At 35.8% G+C, this 20519-nt stretch overlaps 1 protein-coding gene across 2 annotated transcripts in view; it reads left to right on the top strand.

The window, feature by feature from the left end:
• The window catches only part of LOC117337564 (adenylate cyclase type 2-like), a 69203-nt gene extending 48909 nt beyond the window's left edge, over positions 1 to 20294 (top strand). The window contains exons 11-24 of one of the 2 annotated variants that reach the window (XM_033898599.1): positions 564 to 572; positions 3469 to 3524; positions 4972 to 5052; positions 5743 to 5907; positions 7400 to 7490; positions 8167 to 8301; positions 9127 to 9219; positions 9468 to 9622; positions 10198 to 10288; positions 11941 to 12099; positions 12712 to 12858; positions 13221 to 13437; positions 14203 to 14327; positions 14710 to 20294. In XM_033898599.1, coding sequence (XP_033754490.1) covers positions 564 to 572; positions 3469 to 3524; positions 4972 to 5052; positions 5743 to 5907; positions 7400 to 7490; positions 8167 to 8301; positions 9127 to 9219; positions 9468 to 9622; positions 10198 to 10288; positions 11941 to 12099; positions 12712 to 12858; positions 13221 to 13437; positions 14203 to 14327; positions 14710 to 14856 — 1671 coding nt within the window. In that variant the 3' untranslated portion in view covers positions 14857 to 20294. The remainder of the gene's footprint in view (positions 1 to 563; positions 573 to 3468; positions 3525 to 4971; positions 5053 to 5742; positions 5908 to 7399; positions 7491 to 8166; positions 8302 to 9126; positions 9220 to 9467; positions 9623 to 10197; positions 10289 to 11940; positions 12100 to 12711; positions 12859 to 13220; positions 13438 to 14202; positions 14328 to 14709) is intronic. The other variant, XM_033898600.1, reaches the window with a different exon arrangement.
• The last annotated feature ends 225 nt before the right edge of the window (positions 20295 to 20519 follow it).

Genomic DNA, 20519 nt, shown 5'->3' with positions numbered 1-20519 from the left:
TAATGAAATTCAGTATGACTTAAAGGAAGGCATGGTTCATACCAGTTTTCAGATAAAGCTTTTCACACAAAAAAAGCTCAATGAATTTAGATATGCCGAGTATATTTATAAAGTATGTGGATATGAATACCTGATTCGGTGGTACTTGTGTAGAGAGGTTTAGTGTGAGGCACGCTGTATGTGGTCTAATGTGTCGGCTAGTTATCATAATTGTACCAAAATACATATTTAACTTAATTTCATTCTAATTATACAATGTGATGTATATATAATACTATATATGAACAACATTTTACAGACATGCGGGTACAGTAACTTGTAAAAAAAAATCATCATCATTGGGGTTTTTTTTGTTTTTTTTTAATCTATTATTATTATTTGCGGTCATATGTATATTTAATCATTTATATTTTACAGGAGAAGACGGATTATAAGTTTTTAACTTGTGTCCGATCCCATTTGTAAATTTGCAAATAAAATGTTTAAATCAAATCAAATAGCTGATGGCCAGTGTCTGGTGAGGAGTTTGATAGTATTTAATGGTGTACATTTGTTTTACACAGCTCATTCCTGTAAGTACAGGTAATAGGTTCTTGTTATTGATTAACAATACTAACAGCACCCCCTATGTCACTGCTTACAGGGGAGACAACTCACATTTTGTAGTAGTACATAGTTAGTATTGATTAACAATACTAACAGCACCCCCATCTCACTGCTTAAAGGGGAGACAACTCACATTTTGTAGCAGTACATATATCTAGTGTTTGTTTTTCATCATTTAACAATTTGGTTTGGTGCTGGACAATGCTTTGCATTTATATATATGATTAATGCATTTTGCTGCAATGGTTTAGTTTCCCTCGCGTAGCACGATATATTTATACCATGGTGTTGCGACCGCCATCATTTCGTCGTCAACTTCCTTCGATTTCTTTTAAATAGCCATACAACCACATCGGGATGTAGATTTTGTCTGAATGAACTCAAGGACCATCTTCATCTGAAGACGAAATCTTCAACCACTTTCTCAAGAATATCACTTCCGGTCCATAGACTGGTCTCATGCACTTTTGAATCGCAATGCCTCTTATATAGGGTCGAGAACAAATTTTTCTGTGTAAGCATTGCCAATTAGTTTGTTTCTTATTTATGGATTGACGGTTTACCGTTTCTATCGGAATATACTGTATATAGATTAATCATATGTTGTCACATGTTTACTGTACAGTTTTTACGACTTTTAAAGAAAAGTATTCACAGTTTTTGAAGTATGATGACTGATCGATATAGAGATTAAACGCGTCTGTTAGACATAGTCCTGATAAACGGTACGTGACGCGGTACAGTACTCTTTCTCAGCCAACTGTTTTAGGATTGTCACAAGTCTTCGATAACCTTGTGGAGTTGTGGAAGATATAACATGGGTTGTGTTGTTGAGTAACTGCTCTAGACTGCTTATACACTATACATGTATTGCATCATATAAATAATTTATAATTGTTAAGGCCAGCAGTGCTTTTAGTTCGGAAACAGTTGTAGTGATGAACTTCTAATTTGCTCCCTGCATAATAACTCACTGTATTAAAACATACTGTCCCACTCACTCCTATAGAAATATCGTACAAACAATGCGTGTCTGCAGAGTTGCAGCTCAAGCAACGAAAAAACCTGGATATGTTGACTAAGACTTCCCCTAAAATTGTCACATTAGCACCAACACCTACAGTCCCAACAACAACTGTCCTGCAGGTAGGGCCTAAGAACTTTAGCTGTTTCGTCCTATTTTATGATCAATAAGTCCTCCTAGTGTCTTCCTTCACAGTGCCTCACTACTTTTTACTTCTGATTAATATTCGTCCCTACGAGGACGGCTTTGGATTCTGCCCCGGGCCAAGATAACATATACTATAACATTATTTCTGCCCTCTGCCTGACATGCAGAGTTAAAGTTGGCGGTAGGGACTAATTCTCATGTTGTCCGTGTAATGTGACTGGGTGAGATGTCACTCTATTCTGTCAACGTGTGGTATTTCTTAGTGAGGACACTGCGTCCGCCATTTACATCAAAAGCCTATGAATATTATTTGCACCGAATGTGTGATTTTGTTGATGGGAATGTGCTATAGAATATAGTGCTTGTACAATGTATGGAGTGATTAGATGTTTGTGGAGCTCGGCCAAAATAAACAACACCAGAATATTAATGCTTCACTAATTTATCACTATGCCAAATCACTTCAATGTACCAAATCATTTCACTATACAATATCACTTCATTGTAGCAAATCACTATTACTAAACCCATTTCACTTGGTATAGTAACACATCACTATAGCACTTTCACAGTTACTATAGTAACACATCACTATGGCAATGTCAAAGTTACTATAGTAACACCTCAATATAGCAATGTCACAGTTACTATAGTAACACCTCACTATAGCACTGTCAAAGTTACTATAGTAACACATCACTCTATAAATATAACAGTAACTATAGTAACACCTCAATATAGCAATGTCACAGTTACTATAGTAACACCTCAATATAGCAATGTCAAAGTAACTATAGTAACACCTCAATATAGCAATGTCACAGTAACTATAGTAACACCTCAATATAGCAATGTCACAGTAACTATAGTAACACCTCAATATAGTAATGTCACAGTTACTATAGTAACACCTCAAATAGCAATGTCACAGTAACTATAGTAACACCTCAATATAGTAATGTCACAGTTACTATAGTAACACCTCAATATAGTAATGTCACAGTAACTATAGTAACACCTCAATATAGCAATGTCACAGTTACTATAGTAACACCTCAATATAGTAATGTCCTAGTTACCTTAGTAACACCTCAATATAGCAATGTCACAGTAACTATAGTAACACCTCAATATAGTTATGTCACAGTTACAATAGTAACACCTCAATATAGTAATGTCACAGTTACTATAGTAACACCTCAATATAGTAATGTCCTAGTTACTATAGCAATGTCACATTACCATCGTAGCCATCGTAACACCTCATCGAATATAAATCATAGTTATTAAAGCAATGTATATGTTTTATAGTGACACTGTTTATTGCCAATGCTATTAGCTTAGTTTTTGATGTCATATTACAATAAATGTCACAATTATCTTTTGATATGACTAAACAGATTAACGTTAACATATCTGTAGGTTATACATTTTTCCTATAAAAAGTGGTATTCATTATGTAAAACGATGATTATCAAAGAATGTAGATGTCATGTATAAACGTTTTGATGGTACATTTTTGTACGTTGTAGCTGTTGAATAGTATTGTTTCGTATGTAATGGTTGTCACTGTTTCAGTAATACTATAACTGATAATTTGATACAGAACTGGTATGTGGTACCGCGTATTAACATACATATATAATAGTTACTGTGGTTACAGAACATTGTTATACCGCTTGTTGTTGTAGAGCTTGGCATTTCTTGATTCTAACTTGGTCCTCAACTCCATCGTCGATGACCAAAGGTAGGTATCTCTGTGAATGTTGTCAACAGTAAGAACCGAGGTGAGATTATGTCGTATCGTGACAGCAGTCGTCTGTACGTCAACAAGTTCTCTTACTGGAATTTAACTTAATTTGATTGGAAGCATCACTTGGACAGTGGGGATTTATTTCATATAAATGGTAGGGCTTGAGCTTAGTTGGAAGAGGGGCTTACTATCACCGACCTCCATGGGTATCACTCATATCTGCATTCTTAAGGGAAGAGGATATATATGTAAGTATACAAATGGTGGGAGTGATCCCCGGAGTCTGAGGAACGTGGTCCAATAGGGGAAATACAGCAAATGCTTTGAAATCATACTTCTTTTGTAGGCTTGAAAGGATTTGGTCGATATCTGGTATGACTAATTTTAACGGAAACGGAACAGTGAGTCTGGCCTTGAAATATTGCATTTAAAATAATGGAATGGCAGGATTCTATGCGAATTTGGTCTGAACTGTCCTTGGGTAAGGGGAAATCAATTTTACTGAAACTGTAAGTCTGTGACCCCGTGGTCCTTAAGCACTGGGTCCAATTGGGAAAATTTATCAAATTCATCAATCTACTTCTTCTTTTGTAGGAATGACAGAATGTTGTCCAGATTACATATTTGGGCATCATTGGGCAAAGAGAAATCAATTTTGTATAACGACAGGACTGGTCCCCTGTAGCCCTATTGATAATAGCTATATATTTTCTTTTCTTTTCATCTGTACGAATAACAGGAGTATATCCAAATTTAGTGTAAGTCATCCTTGGTGGAAAGGGAATGTGATTTCGTCTTAATTTGGCCTGAATCCTTTTTGAGGAAGGGGAATACATTTTGTATGAAAGGTGGGTCTGTCTTCTCATGGGTTGGAGAGGCAGTGCCTAAAAGCGATGTTGAAGATAAACCATTTAAACCTCTTCGTCGGGATGGCCTGATTGATTTTTTTATTTGGTGTCGATGATTATTGGCTGAAGGTGATCCAATATTTTATAAAAGACGAAACCGTCTCACAAGGAGTGCAACAAGAAGTTAATGGAGTTTAACAGAAAGCCTATTTAATAGAGGCGTAGGGGCAAGTCCCAATAAAGGAAGTCAAAGTTGTGGTTATTAATGTTTATGTTTTTTGTTTTTAATTTCCTTTTATCTTCTTTGGAACCATAAAGCTTAATGTTAGGTTAAGGCAAGTGTTAACAGTAAAGTATGGTACTGACTGGCAGACTGAGGAATATATAATTTACAATATTACTTCAATGATAATGGTTTGTCACTGAATTACCAGGTGAGCAATACAGGCCCCCTGAGGTCGAAATGATATTGTAATGTTTTGTCTGTAGTAAACATTAACAATGATTAATAAGAACTGTTTTGATAGGACTAAAATAACCACAATCTGGTGATTTCTAGTCAAGCAGGGGTTTAACTCCCGTTTTATCCTCAGCGTGGTGGCCATGAGTCAGCAGTTCCAAGGAGAGGTCAATGCGGAGTTAGCAAGGAAGTCCAAGGATCTAGGAAAGAAAAGGTATACTATATAGTCAAACATGTCAATAATATAATTACAAAACGTCAGCTAGGTTTACAATGACAGTCCTTTTTGATATCGCAAATACTGTTGAAAAACCTATATCATTCGCGCGAATGACTTAATTTTGTTGAGAATTTTAGGAATATGTTTGGTCACCATCATTTTCACATTAGGAATAGTCCTTGTACGGGACACCGGGTGTTTTCCTTGTACGGGGCACTTGATGTTGTTTTTTTTGTACAGGACACCGGGTGTTTTTCTTGTACGGGGCACCGGGTGTTTTCCTTGTACGGGGCACTTGATGTTTTTTTTTTTGTACAGGACACCGGGTGTTTTTCTTGTACGGGGCACCGGGTGTTTTCCTTGTACGGGGCACTTGATGTTGTTTTTTTTGTACAGGACACCGGGTGTTTTTCTTGTACGGGGCACCGGGTGTTTTCCTTGTACGGGACACTAGATGTTTTTCTTGTACAGGACACCGGGTGTTTTTCTTGTACGGTACACCGGGTGTTTTCCTTGTACGGGACACTAGATGTTTTTCTTATACGGGACACCGGGTGTTTTTCTTGTCACTTGAGAACGCGATATTTCCTCGTTGTTTTATTATCGTATTTGTATGATTTCACATATAATACTCTATTAACATAATATCGACAATTATTTCATTGTGTAATATTTGTTTGGCAGTTCCTGGAAGTCTGAGGGAGATTTTAACTGGCTACTACTGACGTTTAAAAATGGGATGGAAAAGGAGTACTCCAAGAGACCAAATCCCTCCTTCAGGATCGGTGTACTGTGTATCGCCGGTATCTTTGTAGCTGTACAAGTCATACAGGTCATCCTGTCTTTAGGGTAGGTCATGGGTCATCCTGTCTTTAGGGTAGGTCATATGTTATCCTGTCTTTTAATGTAGGTCATAGGCCATAAAGGTCGTCCTCTCTTTAGGGTAGGTCACAGACCATACAGGTCATCATGTCTTTAGGGTAGATCATAGGTCATACAGGTGTACCTTTATAGTATGTGTTATTTAAACATAGGGGATATTGAATAGTTTAATATATCATTTATTACGAGTATGACACATTGTCTATATTTTTCATGAACGAAAAGTATTAGTTTATCCTGTCAGGAGAGTGATATGTGTTGTAGTTAAAGGAAATCATGCATTTATCTATTTATTTCATTTCGTAAAGACGAAAAAAGGAGGATGAAAAATGAGGCGTCGAAAATGGCGAGAATAGATAGCAAACACTTTACAGCGTAGCCTTATGACGTCACGCTTGACAACAAGCGGCACCGTCTTAAGTGAGCTGTTCAATGTAGTTTTAACATTTACTGCCCTTACATTATAAGTTGTACTTGATTAAATGTTGTTTAATGAGTAATTTAAAAGTGCATCAAAATAACCACTTTCACTAACTTCGTTTCACTTGGATCCGAAACGAAAATTCGGCAGATTTCATTAAAAAAAAGACACTGTTCTGATTGGTTAGAGACAAATGTTGGATCATAACTAGTGATGATGAAAGCGTTTTATCAAGTTCAACATTTCTGGCATTTCACTAGTAAAATGTTATAATATACAATTAAGGAACTTCGTGTTGATTTTGGTATATAAACCAGGACACACAATGTTCAAGGTATGATGAAACGTTTAAGGTATGATGAAACGTTTAAGGTATGATAAAATGTTTAAGGTATGATAAAACGACACTTAAATTTTCATTTTCATTCCTTAATATTCACCATAGCTTTGAAAATACTGCATCTTCGATAAAAATCATATTGCATTCTCGCGCAACTTGACGATATGTGTCCAACAAATCACAGAAAACTCTCACGAACGTGAAATACCATGTTTTATCACTGTTGATGAGTGTTATTGAATGTTAAATGGAATATCACGTGATCGCGTGTAGATCAAACAGCGTCTGACTGAAAATGTTATGAAATATTGTATTAAAAGAGATATACGTTTAATATTTTATTGAGTATAGTATTTTGTTACCATGCAGTAACATAAGAATATAATGTATGCATTTGTACATGTTTTCGTGTTAGGGTATATGTATGCGAACCCTTGTAGGTATGCAAGTGTGAGCAAACGACAGGATAATATTCGGCCTAATGCCATTATGTAAACTCAAGTAACGGGAGAGTGGTGTGAATAGGAGAAGATAAATGAAAAATGATGCATTCTCGCTTTTGAATGTGGATGAGTAAAAAACTCATTCGAGAAGATATTGTAAAATGTGGACGGCATTGATAAAAAGTTCATAAAAGTATAAAAAAAAAAAAAAAAAATGATGCCAGAATGGTTTATGTTGCCTTATTCGTGTTTCAGGGTCTTACACGACACCTGGTATGGAAGTGTTAGCGTTGGCTTAGCGTTCTTTTTATCTGTGATATTTATCTGCTTCATCGGAGACTACCTGGTAAGTTACCATGGTAACATAGATTGTTGCCAATGATGTTATTTGAATATGATGTATATGTTATTTATAACCAATCCGCTATATTTCTGTTGGTATTACATCATCAATACCATATCAGACGATTCTCCCTAAATGTCGGGTGTGATATAGCATCACTAACAATGGTTCTACATTGACACCATTGATTAATGGAGAATTATTTTAAAAAAAACTTCGCTTGTGAACAGAGAACTGTACTGTAATATGTGTGTGTGTCTTTTAGCCATGAAGCATGCTATTTTATAATTTTCATCTTTCGATATTTGTTTTTTACTCTTGATTTTTATTACCAGATTTAGTGTAATAAGAAGTATGGTGGTTCATTTTAGTTGGGTGTATCTCATGACATCTCCCTTTATCTGTCAGTACCTGTATCTATATGTAGAACACGACTGGTATTGTAACGACACCATGATAGAGAATTGGTAACTCTTTTGCAACGTCGCTCCTGACGCCTTTCTGAAATTGACCAACAAACTAATGGGAAACACAGACAAAAGGATCCTACCACTGCGTATGCTAGCGAGCCAATCAAAGTAGACTTATTATGTATGCCCATGTGCAACCCCCCACAATATGGCTGGTACAGCGACCAATTAAATTGTTATAAAGTCAGGATAAAACATATATATTTCAGATCTCCGAAGACAAAGGGGTGATCATCGGAATATTAGCCCACTTGTCTGGCCTGACCAAGAGGAGTGCTCTGGTGCGGGTCATACTGGCCATTCTGTGTGTGGCCGTAGTATGTGTGTCCACCGTCATCAATGTGGTCAGTATTTTTCTCCTATATTTAACCTCTTATAAATCACTGATATTTTTTAACTGCATCTTAAGGTTACAAGAAAAAGCACTCATATCATTATAACAGCCTCATTGTATATCTTTTGTCTACCTATTATTGACATTTCTACCTATTATTGACATTTCTACCTATTATTGACATTTCTCAATATTATTGACATATCCCAATATTATTGACATATCTACATATTATTGATATATCTACCTATTATTGACATATCTACCTATTATTGACATATCTACCTATGATTGACATATCTAACTATCATCGACATATCTACCTATTATTGACATATCTCAATATTATTGAAATATCTACCAATTATTGCCATATCTACCTATTATTGACATATCTACCTGTTATTGACATATCTACCTATTATTGCCATATCTATCTATTATTGACATTTCTACATATTATTGACATTTCTACCTATTATTGACATATCTAACTATCATCGACATATCTACCTATTATTGCCATATCTACCTATTATTGACATTTCTACGTATTATTGACATTTCTACCTATTATTGACATATCTAACTATCATCGACATATCTACCTATTATTGACATATCTACCTATTATTGACATATCTACCTATTATTGACATATCTACCTATTATCGTCATATCTACCTGTTATTGACATATCTACTATTATTGACATATCAGCTATTGTTTACATGTCTACATATCATTGGAATGTGAAGTATACATGGGGTTTCAACAAGTGATGTTAGATTTTTACCTTTGTGATCTCAGTCTAAGCATGCCTGTCTGATTTCAGGTGGACTATGAGAACTGTGATAACTGTATGCTGACGGCCAACGAATCTCTGGCCAATGCTACAGAAAAGGTGATATTTCATGGAGCACCTGTGGTGAGTGGCAATTTTATACCTGTACTTTTGTCAATATATAACATTGTTGACTAGCTTTTTTATGTTTGCCTTGATGCTATGTAATTTTCCATTTCTGTTTGTGGGTACAGAATCATTCTGATATTGTCAGTCTTATGACATACACTACCATACGTTTATATCTATTTTACAGTACTGGACACACATCGGTCCCCTTGGCCTAAATGTTATATATAAGTCACTACCGTACGTTTATATCTATTTTACAGTACTGGACACACATCAGCCTCCTTGGCCTTGCGTCCACGTGTGTCTTTCTGCAGATTGGCTACCTCATCAAAATGGCTATCATGCTGGTTGTCATGGTGACATACAATCTGGTGTTCCACCTAATACCAGTGTTTGGGACAGATTTACATATGCAGTAAGTTTTGCTGTTACCATAACTAGCGTGTGTATAACATGATTGTTCTAATGGTATGCTAGTTTTTATATTCCTTTTAAGGTCTTGTTAGTGTATTTGTCTTGTTTCATGTTTGATAACGGAAATGCATTTTTACGTTAATTGGTCTGTGACCGCTGTTAGGATGATTTTCAAAACAAATGACGGTAGCCTCTTAATTATGTGAGGTTTAGGAGGAGATTAAATCTAAAGTGAGATGAACAACCATTCTATATCTGTGTGACAGCTTGTCTAATGCCAGCCCAAAACAAGTAAAACAAATTGGGTAATAAGAAAACCTAGATAGTATATTTTAAGCAAATTTCATTCATGTAAATTTGATAGACACGTTATAGAACTTCCTTCTGTCTTCTCCCGGACAATTCATCATACCTATTGTATATAGGAGTTGAAGTGTTGACAGAGAGGCAATAACTCGGAGTTCACAATTCCCTTTCTAATTGACTTTATACATTCAGTGTTTTCGGCGTGTATTCATCATTTTCGAGTATCTATAAGAGAACATTACATACTAAATACCTATTAACTTATCACAGATTCAGCAGTGTGCCTCCTCTGGATATAGCCATCACAACATCACTCTTATTGGCTGTCCTCTACCTGACCTTATTCTTCCTTGACCGACAGGTAAGTCTAAGTCACATGTACCCTCTGTCCTCTACCTGACCTTATTCTTCCTTGACCGACAGGTAAGTCTAAGTCACACCTACTTTCTGTCCTCTACCTGACCTATTTTTCCCTGACCGACAGGTAAGTCTAATTCACATCTACTCTCTGACATATACCTGAGCTAATTCCTTGATTGACAGGTAAGTCTAATTCACATCTACTCTCTGTCCTCTACCTGACCTTATTCTTCCGTGACCGACAGATAAGTCAAAGCCGCACCTACGGGCTATCCTCTACTTGTTAACCGACCTGTTCAGAACGTAGACTTAATAATGATTAAATTCAAGATGCTTTGTCGTTTCGGTATTTGGACATATTTTCTTCAGATATAAAAAAAAATCAGTACATGTAGGTACTATTAATTGTTGTTAAACAAACAGCACTACGTCTAAGACATCTCTTGTGTTTTGTCTTGCGTGCGACGGTATTGGAGCGACACAAATATGTTACTTTTCCGGCGGCGGCTAAGGCGACGTCAAGATTTGTGGTAAACTCCATGTTGCTCAATAATGACAATATCATTATCACCAAACCTGTTTTATAACTATATACACAAGCCAGAGCATCTCAACGCATGGTTTCTATAATGAGAATTGACGATTAATCGGACTTAATATGAAACAAATGTTACTTTTTCCGTCTAGCTGGGAATTAAGCGCGACACTGTTTATGTGTAATTCTTGTACCTAGCAATGCATTCAGTGCCCGGATGCAATGTAACTACCTAAACATCAAACTGTGTTTTGGGGTGTCAAGTGTCAGCGGGAGCATTTTTATCCTATCGACATTTTCTTGTTATAATTATCTTAAAGTACGAAACGACTGTTGACGCTAGCTTTACTTCTTTTAATTGTATTTGACGGAGTAGCATGGATAACGACCCCGATCATAATTGTTTTTGTTTTGTTTAATAAATATTATTATCAAGCTTTCAAAATGACAATGGAGAGCTTGACAGTTCAAATTAATCGACCAATTTTCAACTGACAATACGTCTAAATCCATTCAGCCATCGAAAATTGTATTTAAAAAACGAACGTAAACTTGTAGTTAATAGATATAGATAAACTGTTTCTATGATACATAAACGAGTTACCGAAACATATTATTACAAAGTATCGAAACATCGTTCTGATGTACGGAAACGTCCTGCTGAAGAACCGAAAAATCATCCTGAAGTACCGAAACGTCTTCTTCTTTTTTTAGTCCAAATCAGTATTACGTTACCTTTTATGATTTTCTGACTATCTAGTTTGATTTTCTGACCGTATCTAGTTTGATTTTCTGACCGTATTTAGTTTGATTTTCTGACCGTATTTGGTTTGATTTTCTGACTATCTAATTTGATTTTCTGACTGTATTTAGTTTGATTTTCTGACTGTATTTAGTTTGATTTTCTGACTGTATTTGGTTTGATTTTCTGACTATCTAGTTTGATTTTCTGACTGTATTTAGTTTGATTTTCTGACTGGATTTAGTTTGATTTTCTGACTGTATTTGGTTTGATTTTCTGACTCTATTTGGTTTGATTTTCTGACCGTATTTGGTTTGATTTTCTGACCGTATTTAGTTTGATTTTCTGACTGTATTTGGTTTGTTGTTGTTTCTAGGTAGAGTATACTAACAGACTAGATTTCTTGTGGAGGCGACAGTTCAACGAGGACACAGAAAATGTCAAGGTCACAGCAGAGGTCAACAAACAATTACTACAGAATATTCTCCCGCAGCACGTGGCCGATTACTTCATCAGAAGTAACCGTAAAGACGACGTGAGTATACAGATTGTGTATACAGTATATGTCTGATATAGTAGAATTTACAAATAATGAAATCATAGTTACCAATTGATATGTTTAGTGTCTCTTTATGTATATCGATTATTGCTGTATACCTTTTGCTGTCTATTGGATTTTCACCCTGTACCCTTTACAACTTGGCTCAGTAATGATATATCAAAGATTGGTAATACAAAAAGGTAGTTTTCACATACAGAGCATGGATGTACAGTGAGACATGAGTTTTAATACTTATATATCACCAACAGGACATGTACAGTGAGACATGAATGTTAATACTTATTTTATATCCACAGGACATGTACAGTGAGACATGAGTTTTAATACTTATTTTATATCCACAGGATATGTACAGTGAGACATGAGTTTTGATACTTATTTTATCATCCACAGGACATGTACAGTGAGACATGAGTTTTGATATTTATTTAATATCCACAGGACATGTACAGTGAGACATGAGTTTTGATATTTATTTAATATCCACAGGACATGTACAGTGAGACATGAGTTTTAATACATATTTTTACTCCACAGGACATGTACAGTGAGACATGAGTGTTAATACTTATTATATATCCACAGGACATGTACAGTGAGACATACGGGTGTGTGTCTGTCATGTTTGCGTCGATACCCAATTTCCAGGACTTTTACCAGCAGAGTGCGGCCAATCGAAACGGTCTGGAATGTATCCGAGTTCTAAACGAGATCATCGCTGAGTTCGACCAGGTAAATAGTAGCCTTACAACATTTAACGTTTGTATATCGATTCCTCTAAGATGATTGTTTTACCTTTAGTTATACACGTAATGATTGTGGTACAATCCCATCATTCACAGAATTGTCACCCGTTTTACCTGTTTAAGATTTCTCTGTAAACTCTTAAATTGGGGTTTGACAAATAGCACGTGCTTGAATTCCGAAACGAGAGTGAACTGGAACTTCTTTTATACAACTCGTCTATGTTTGTATGTGTATGATGGGCGAAAAAATAATCGCGTTGTTTACTATTCTTGATTGCCTAACCGCCAGTAGAGCTTTGTGTCAGACCTATCTGTATCACGTGACCAATTTACCTTGTTTATCCCCAGCTGCTGTACCTGACAGAGTTCTCCACGGTTGAGAAGATAAAGACTATAGGAAGTACATATATGGCAGCCACTGGTCTACAGCCGGGCCGTGAGAATATCATGGATCCTACAGAGAGACGAAATAACATAGTTACCATGACAACATTTGCTTTACGTATGATGAAGAGACTTGACGAGATCAACACGCATACACTCAACCAATTTAAACTCAGGATAGGTGAGGCAATATTGATAAATTACAGTTTTCAAGGTTGTCATTATTAAATTGCTATTTACAGGGGAAGGATTAGTCATGGAGGTAAAATGTTATGATTACGCCAGTAGTTTGTCCGTCTACTGTGGCGATGTCCCATTCCATTTATTTGTTTTCCCATGCAGTGGCTTTATTTCTCCTGAGTCTATGAGACTGCTATTTTATACGGAATGTCTCTGGTTATTTCATAATCCATTCAGAATTTGTTAATGGTTTATCAGACTCCTTGAAGAATTGATAATTGGTCTATCAGACTCCTTGAAGAATTAATCATTGGTCCATCAGACTCCATTCAGAATTTGTAATTGGTCCATCATTTCATTGAATGAGTTTATAATTACGATTCAACTCAAGTCTTTGGGAACGTTTTGTATTATCAAAAAGAAGTGGAAACAAAAATTCCATGCAACAATTGTTGGATTTGAAAAGGTGACGAGTCACTGTCATTGTTAACGTAAAATTCCCAATTTAGGCATAATGACGAAACAACCATAAACTAGTCCGAAAGTTTGAGTTTGGTTACTTTTGAATCAGTGATCCATAACAATTACCTTTCTTACACAACATTTCTATTATAACACCAGATGCCTTTTTGGTGAATGGTAGTAATGTGGTGACAAATATAGGTAGGGACCGCGGTGGCCGAGTGGTTAAGGTGTACCGACACTTTATCACTAGCCCTCCACCAATGTGGTGACAAATATAGGTTTCTAATGTGTCTTTATACAGGTGTAAACCATGGACCGGTTATAGCTGGTGTTATAGGAGCCAGAAAACCACAGTATGATATCTGGGGGGACACAGTCAATGTTGCCAGTCGCATGGACAGCTCAGGAGAAATGGGGAAAATACAGGTACGTTGCTGAGGGTAATTTGTAAAATACAGGTTTGTATTCTGAGGTAAATCTGTAAAATACAGCTATGTATTCTTGGATAATTTGTAAAATACAGGTTTGTTTGCTGAGGTTAATCTGTAAAGCACAGGTTTGTATGATGATGTTAATCTGTGAAATACGGGTTTGCATGTTATAGTTTCTGACGGGGGTGGGAAAACATAGTTATGGGAAGAGTGTGTTAGTGATGAAGAATGTATACTCATCATATTGTGATTTTCCAACTATATCTAGTAATTTGTTTCGATCCCATTATTTGGTAAATTTATTTTTATGATTACTTTATTATGCCAACAATATTAGGAAGTCATGCTTCTGTTAATTAGACTGTATTTACATTTAGGTCCCAGAGATCACAGCTCAGTTCCTTTTTGATAAGGGATTCAACATCCAGAAAAAAGGTCTAACAAAAGTCAAAGGTAAAGACCCAATGACAACTTTCTTTGTGTTGCCAAAAGTTGACTCACCAGATTCTGTGACTCCAATGTGACCTTCGTGACAGTCAACACAAGGTCAAATCTGCGCTATTGGTGCTGTCTTTGATGCAGTTCAGGTTGCACGTGCCATATCTGTAGAACTGATGCGCATGCATCACCTCGCCCTACATGACCTGATTCACGTGTCGCACATGCGAGTGTTAAGGACCTGAGGCACACCTGTATATGATGGAGTACTGTGTACTGCTTAGTATCGATGGTCTGTCGCCAACTGAAATGGCATTTCTTCGTGACAGCACTACATAGACAATATTACTGAGGATGAGCGGTCTCGGTACAACAAACCCATCAATGACAACGGAAAGGAACAATGACGAGAGATTCTACATCAAATGCTGGAATTCCTCACCACATTGTCATTTGGGAGAGACACTTGGAACTTATTTTCATAATTGTATCAATAAATAATGTATACATTGCCTGGTTACAAGAACTGATCTTCATCATCAGTGTATATGTATAATATACATGTTTACTACTTTATCAATAATATCTGAAGAATTATAGTAAAATATGATGACATTGGTTTTAATCATTAAAATATATACAGGTGTATACCGATTACAACAATGATCAATTTACTCGAGTGTTGATAATTAAACTTTCCCTATCATGAGATATGGACCTACCTCCTTAACATGGTAACTAAAGCCTTGTCTCCTTTGTTGTGGTACCAATATACCTGTAAATGTCACTCCTCACATTAAATCATAATTAATGCTGAAGTTGTGAGACGAACTCTACACTGACTAGTGAATATGTAGGGTTCAGTTTTATATATTGACGCTTCAAGGTTGTCCTTCCCTAAAAGTGAAGGTGTAAGGTTGAATTATATATATAAGAACAGTGTAGCTGTAGGGTAATATTATTTTGACAGTTTCGTTGTGTAATTATTGGGTATAATTTGATTTGCTCCGTTTGTTGTATGTTTTGAATGATAGCGAGGATGACTGTCAAGGTGAAATATGTCTCTGCAGATCATAACATTATATATATTACATGTATAAAAAGGATTTAACTAACAATCATCTGACTTGTGATAATAACCATGTTGCCATATGAAATATGTTTTGACATACAAGTTTCCATGTCCTCTGAATTCAGTTTATGAGTGCCTCGCTCGCTGTGTGGGTTGGATTGTTTATTGAAATATATGATGATCAGATCATTATTGTTTATAAACACACTCTCTAGGTCATTTAAACATGTCGCGTGTGAGAGAGTACCAATGCGTGCATGTATATAAGTAAATTATGTGAAAAATGTGTAAGCACCACCGCTGTCATATCAAGACATATATGTTTATATAAATACGTCTACAAATGCTTCACCTTCGCGATATATTTAAGATTTTTGAAATTGTGTGATCTAGTCTAGGGCTGAATGTTGTATCAACTGCGTCGTCAGTTAAGGTAGAGGAATGTGATTAATGGAACAGCTGGCCTACATTTGTGTCCTGACTGGTTGTTCTCTGTTGACCGTGTGTAACCTGACTGACTGTACTATGTTGACCCTGTGTGACCTGACTGACTGTACTATGTTGACCCTTTGTGACCTGACGGGCTGTACTATGTTGACCCTTTGTGACCTGACGGGCTGTACTATGTTGACCCTTTGTGACCTGACGGGCTGTACTATGTTGACCCTTTGTGACCTGACTGGCTGTACTATGTTGACCCTGTGTGACCTGACTGGCTGTACTATGTTGACCCTGTGTAACCTGACTGGCTGTACTATGTTGACCCTTTGTGAACTGACGGGCTGTACTATGTTGACCATTTGTGACCGGACTGACTGTACTATGTTGACCCTGTGTGACCTGACTGGCTGTACTATGTTGACCCTTTGTGACCTGACTGGCTGTACTATGTTGACCCTTTGTGACCTGACGGGCTGTACTATGTTGACCCTTTGTGACCTGACGGGCTGTACTATGTTGACCCTTTGTGACCTGACGGGCTGTACTATGTTGACCCTTTGTGACCTGACGGGCTGTACTATGTTGACCCTTTGTGACCTGACATACTGTAATGTTTACCTTGTCTGTCATGGATGAATCTTTCATTATTGCTCCTAGAGAGACGACTTATATACGTAAATCCAGTAACATCACATCGATTTGTTAAGGTATTCTGTAATAACATGGCGGGCTCTAGCTGGTCCTATTGTGATACCTGTGCCTAATTAGGTCTTAACCGATATAGATGGTTCTAAGTTAAGATATTTGGAGCTTCAGACCAGTCAAGGAGGCGATTTTTCTCCTATGTTAGTGTCACAAAATATGGCACATGTACTAGGAAATCCGGTAATTACAATGTATGTAAAGTCCGTGCGGTAGTTGTATCACAAATTTAAAAAAAAAACCTGACTATACAGAAAATTGAGATACTCTGTTGGGTTTTAATGGGTATATCATCCCGATTAAGTGTGTACCTTAAATGATTTGTGTTATTGTTTTGTACCATGAATGATTTGTGTTATTGTTGTTTTTGAACAACGTACTTATGTCGGAGCCTTCTGGAATTGGCTGTCAGATTTTACAGTAAAATAACAAAACGCTGTTTACATTCAATGACAGCTACAGTATGTCCACGAGTATTTCAGGGTCCATGTTATAGTATGATTTTGTAATATTTTAACTAAATGTTTGTTTTATGTCTACATTATGTTTATACTGGGTGTGCATATGATATGGACTACAGTTTTGGTAAAGTGTCATACAATTGGATAAGATTGGTTGGGAATTAACGATAGAACTTTGTAGTGGTGTCGATATCGGATGGGAAAGTTATCTATATATGTAGTGGTGTCGATATCGGATGGGTAAGTTATTTATATATGTAGTGTCAATATCGGAACGGTTACTTGACGGCACCCGATGTATATCGTTGCTCCGCTTCATTACTTCGATATCATTCATGATATTTCCCACCGTAATATTTTTTTTTAATTTCTTAACCAAATGTGTTGCTATATTTTAATTAAAACTATATAATTTACTTACACAATGACAAGACTAAATCACTAGGTCTCGATAAAACTAAAGCTTATATAATAATTTTCTGATTATGTTTAGATATTATATATATCGCATTATTGAATTTAAATAATGAACACGGTTTTATAAATATTATCATTATCGTTCAATGACATTTATGTTGCCAGCATATTCATCAAAAGACCATGTTTCTTGAATTATTGTAAAGGCTAATGAAGGTTATGTAGTTATGTGATCGATGTTTGGCATCGAACTTTCTAATTGGTCAATTGTATAGAGAGATGTGTGTTCTGTAGTTAGGCTGGAAGAGTGTTATTTTTCATTACAATGCATTCGCTTGTAAACATGTAATATTTCGTGTGGAGAGATACAAAATGATGTATTCCCTGATCTGATAGGGAGTGTTACGTATAATATTGTACACTTTAATTTCCCTGATCTGATTGGAGTGTTACGTATAATATTGTACACTTTAATTTCCCTGATCTGATAGGGAGTGTTACGTATAATATTGTACACTTTAATTTCCCTGATCTGATTGGGAATGTTACGTATAATATTGTACACTTTAATTTCCCTGATCTGATTGGAGTGTTACGTATAATATTGTACACTTTAATTTCCCTGATCTGATTGGAGTGTTACGTATAATATTGTACACTTTAATTTCCCTGATCTGATAGGGAGTGTTACGTATAATATTGTACACTTTAATTTCCCTGATCTGATTGGAGTGTTACGTATAATATTGTACACTTTAATTTCCATGATCTGATTGGAGTGTTACGTATAATATTGTACACTTTGATTTCCCTGATCTGATTGGGAGTGTTACTATAATATTGTACACTTTAATTTCCCTGATCTGATTGAGAGTGTTACGTATAATATTGTACACTTTAATTTCCCGGATCTGATTGGGAATGTTACTATAACATTGTACACTTTAATTTCCCTGATCTGATTGGAGTGTTACGTATAATATTGTACACTTTAATTTCCCTGATCTGATTGGGAGTATTACTATAATATTGTACACTTTAATTTCCCGGATCTGATTGGGAATGTTACTATAATATTGTACACTTTAATTTCCCTGATCTGATTGAGAGTGTTACGTATAATATTGTACACTTTAATTTCCCGGATCTGATTGGGAATGATACTATAATATTGTACACTTTAATTTCCCTGATCTGATTGGAGTGTTACGTATAATATTGTACACTTTAATTTCCCTGATCTGATTGGGAGTGTTACGTATAATATTGTACACTTTAATTTCCCTGATCTGATTGGGAGTATTACTATAATATTGTACACTTTAATTTCCCTGATCTGATTGAAGTGTTACGTATAATATTGTACACTTTAATTTCCCTGATCTGATTGGGAGTGTTACGTATAATATTGTAAACTTTGATTTCCCTGATCTGATTGGGAGTATTACTATAATATTGTACACTTTAATTTCCCTGATCTGATTGGGAGTATTACTATAATATTGTACACTTTAATTTCCCTGATCTGATAGGGAGTTTAACGTATAATATTGTACACTTTAATTTCCCTGATCTGATTGGGAGTATTACTATAATATTGTACACTTTAATTTCCCTGATCTGATTGGGGGTATTACGTATATATTGTACACTTTAATTTCCCTGATCTGATTGGGAGTGTTACGTATAATATTGTACACTTTAATTTCCCTGATCTGATTGGGAGTGTTACGTATAATATTGTACACTTTAATTTCCCTGATCTGATTGGGAATGTTATGTACACAATTACACACTAAGTGATAGTCTAGATAAGTCTAGTGTTTATCTTCATCGTGATATATGTGTGCTTACATCATTGTATAGTCTCAATTTGAAACTTAAAGGAACATCAACTACATTTTCATCACGACGTTGTCTAGCACTGAGACAATATACAGGTCTACAGATCGTTATAAGATTTGCAGGCCCGACATAGTTTCGTCGTTGTGTAATTGGTGATATCTGTCTGTGATACTGGGACGCCTCTAAGCCTGGGTACTTGCCATATATAGTTTGTAATACTTATTTGTATATGAGACAAAATCAGCAGCGATTTCATATACAGATGTATTTGATGTTTTGGTGTATAATATGCGGTATTTCACCGAGGTGTCTCTGTGTATCTTTGTGACATTAATATAAAATTTCCCAGTTCAAAGTGGAGATGTTATCAATATATACGGTAACATAGGTGTGTGTTGATTATGATGGTATATATTTATTATCTCAGATGTCGCTGTATGTTTTATATTTACTGTCTAATGGCATATGCTATTAGTTTATAGATATTGTTATATAGATATACTGTCTGACACTTTAGACGGTATATGTTATATAGATACTGTCTGACACGTTAGACGGTATATGTTATATAGATACTGTCTCGACACTTTAGACGGTATATGTTATATAGATATACTGTCTGACACGTTAGACGGTATATGTTATATAGATACTGTCTGACACTTTAGACAGTATATGTTATATAGATATACTGTCTGACACGTTAGACCGTATATGTTATATAGATATACTGTCTGACACGTTAGACGGTATATGTTATATAGATATACTGTCTGACACGTTAGACGGTATATGTTATATAGATATACTG

This window comes from Pecten maximus, chromosome 11 (assembly GCF_902652985.1).
Source record: "Pecten maximus chromosome 11, xPecMax1.1, whole genome shotgun sequence".
NCBI classification, from domain to species: domain Eukaryota; kingdom Metazoa; phylum Mollusca; class Bivalvia; order Pectinida; family Pectinidae; genus Pecten; species Pecten maximus.
This window is presented reverse-complemented; position numbering and strand designations above follow the sequence as displayed.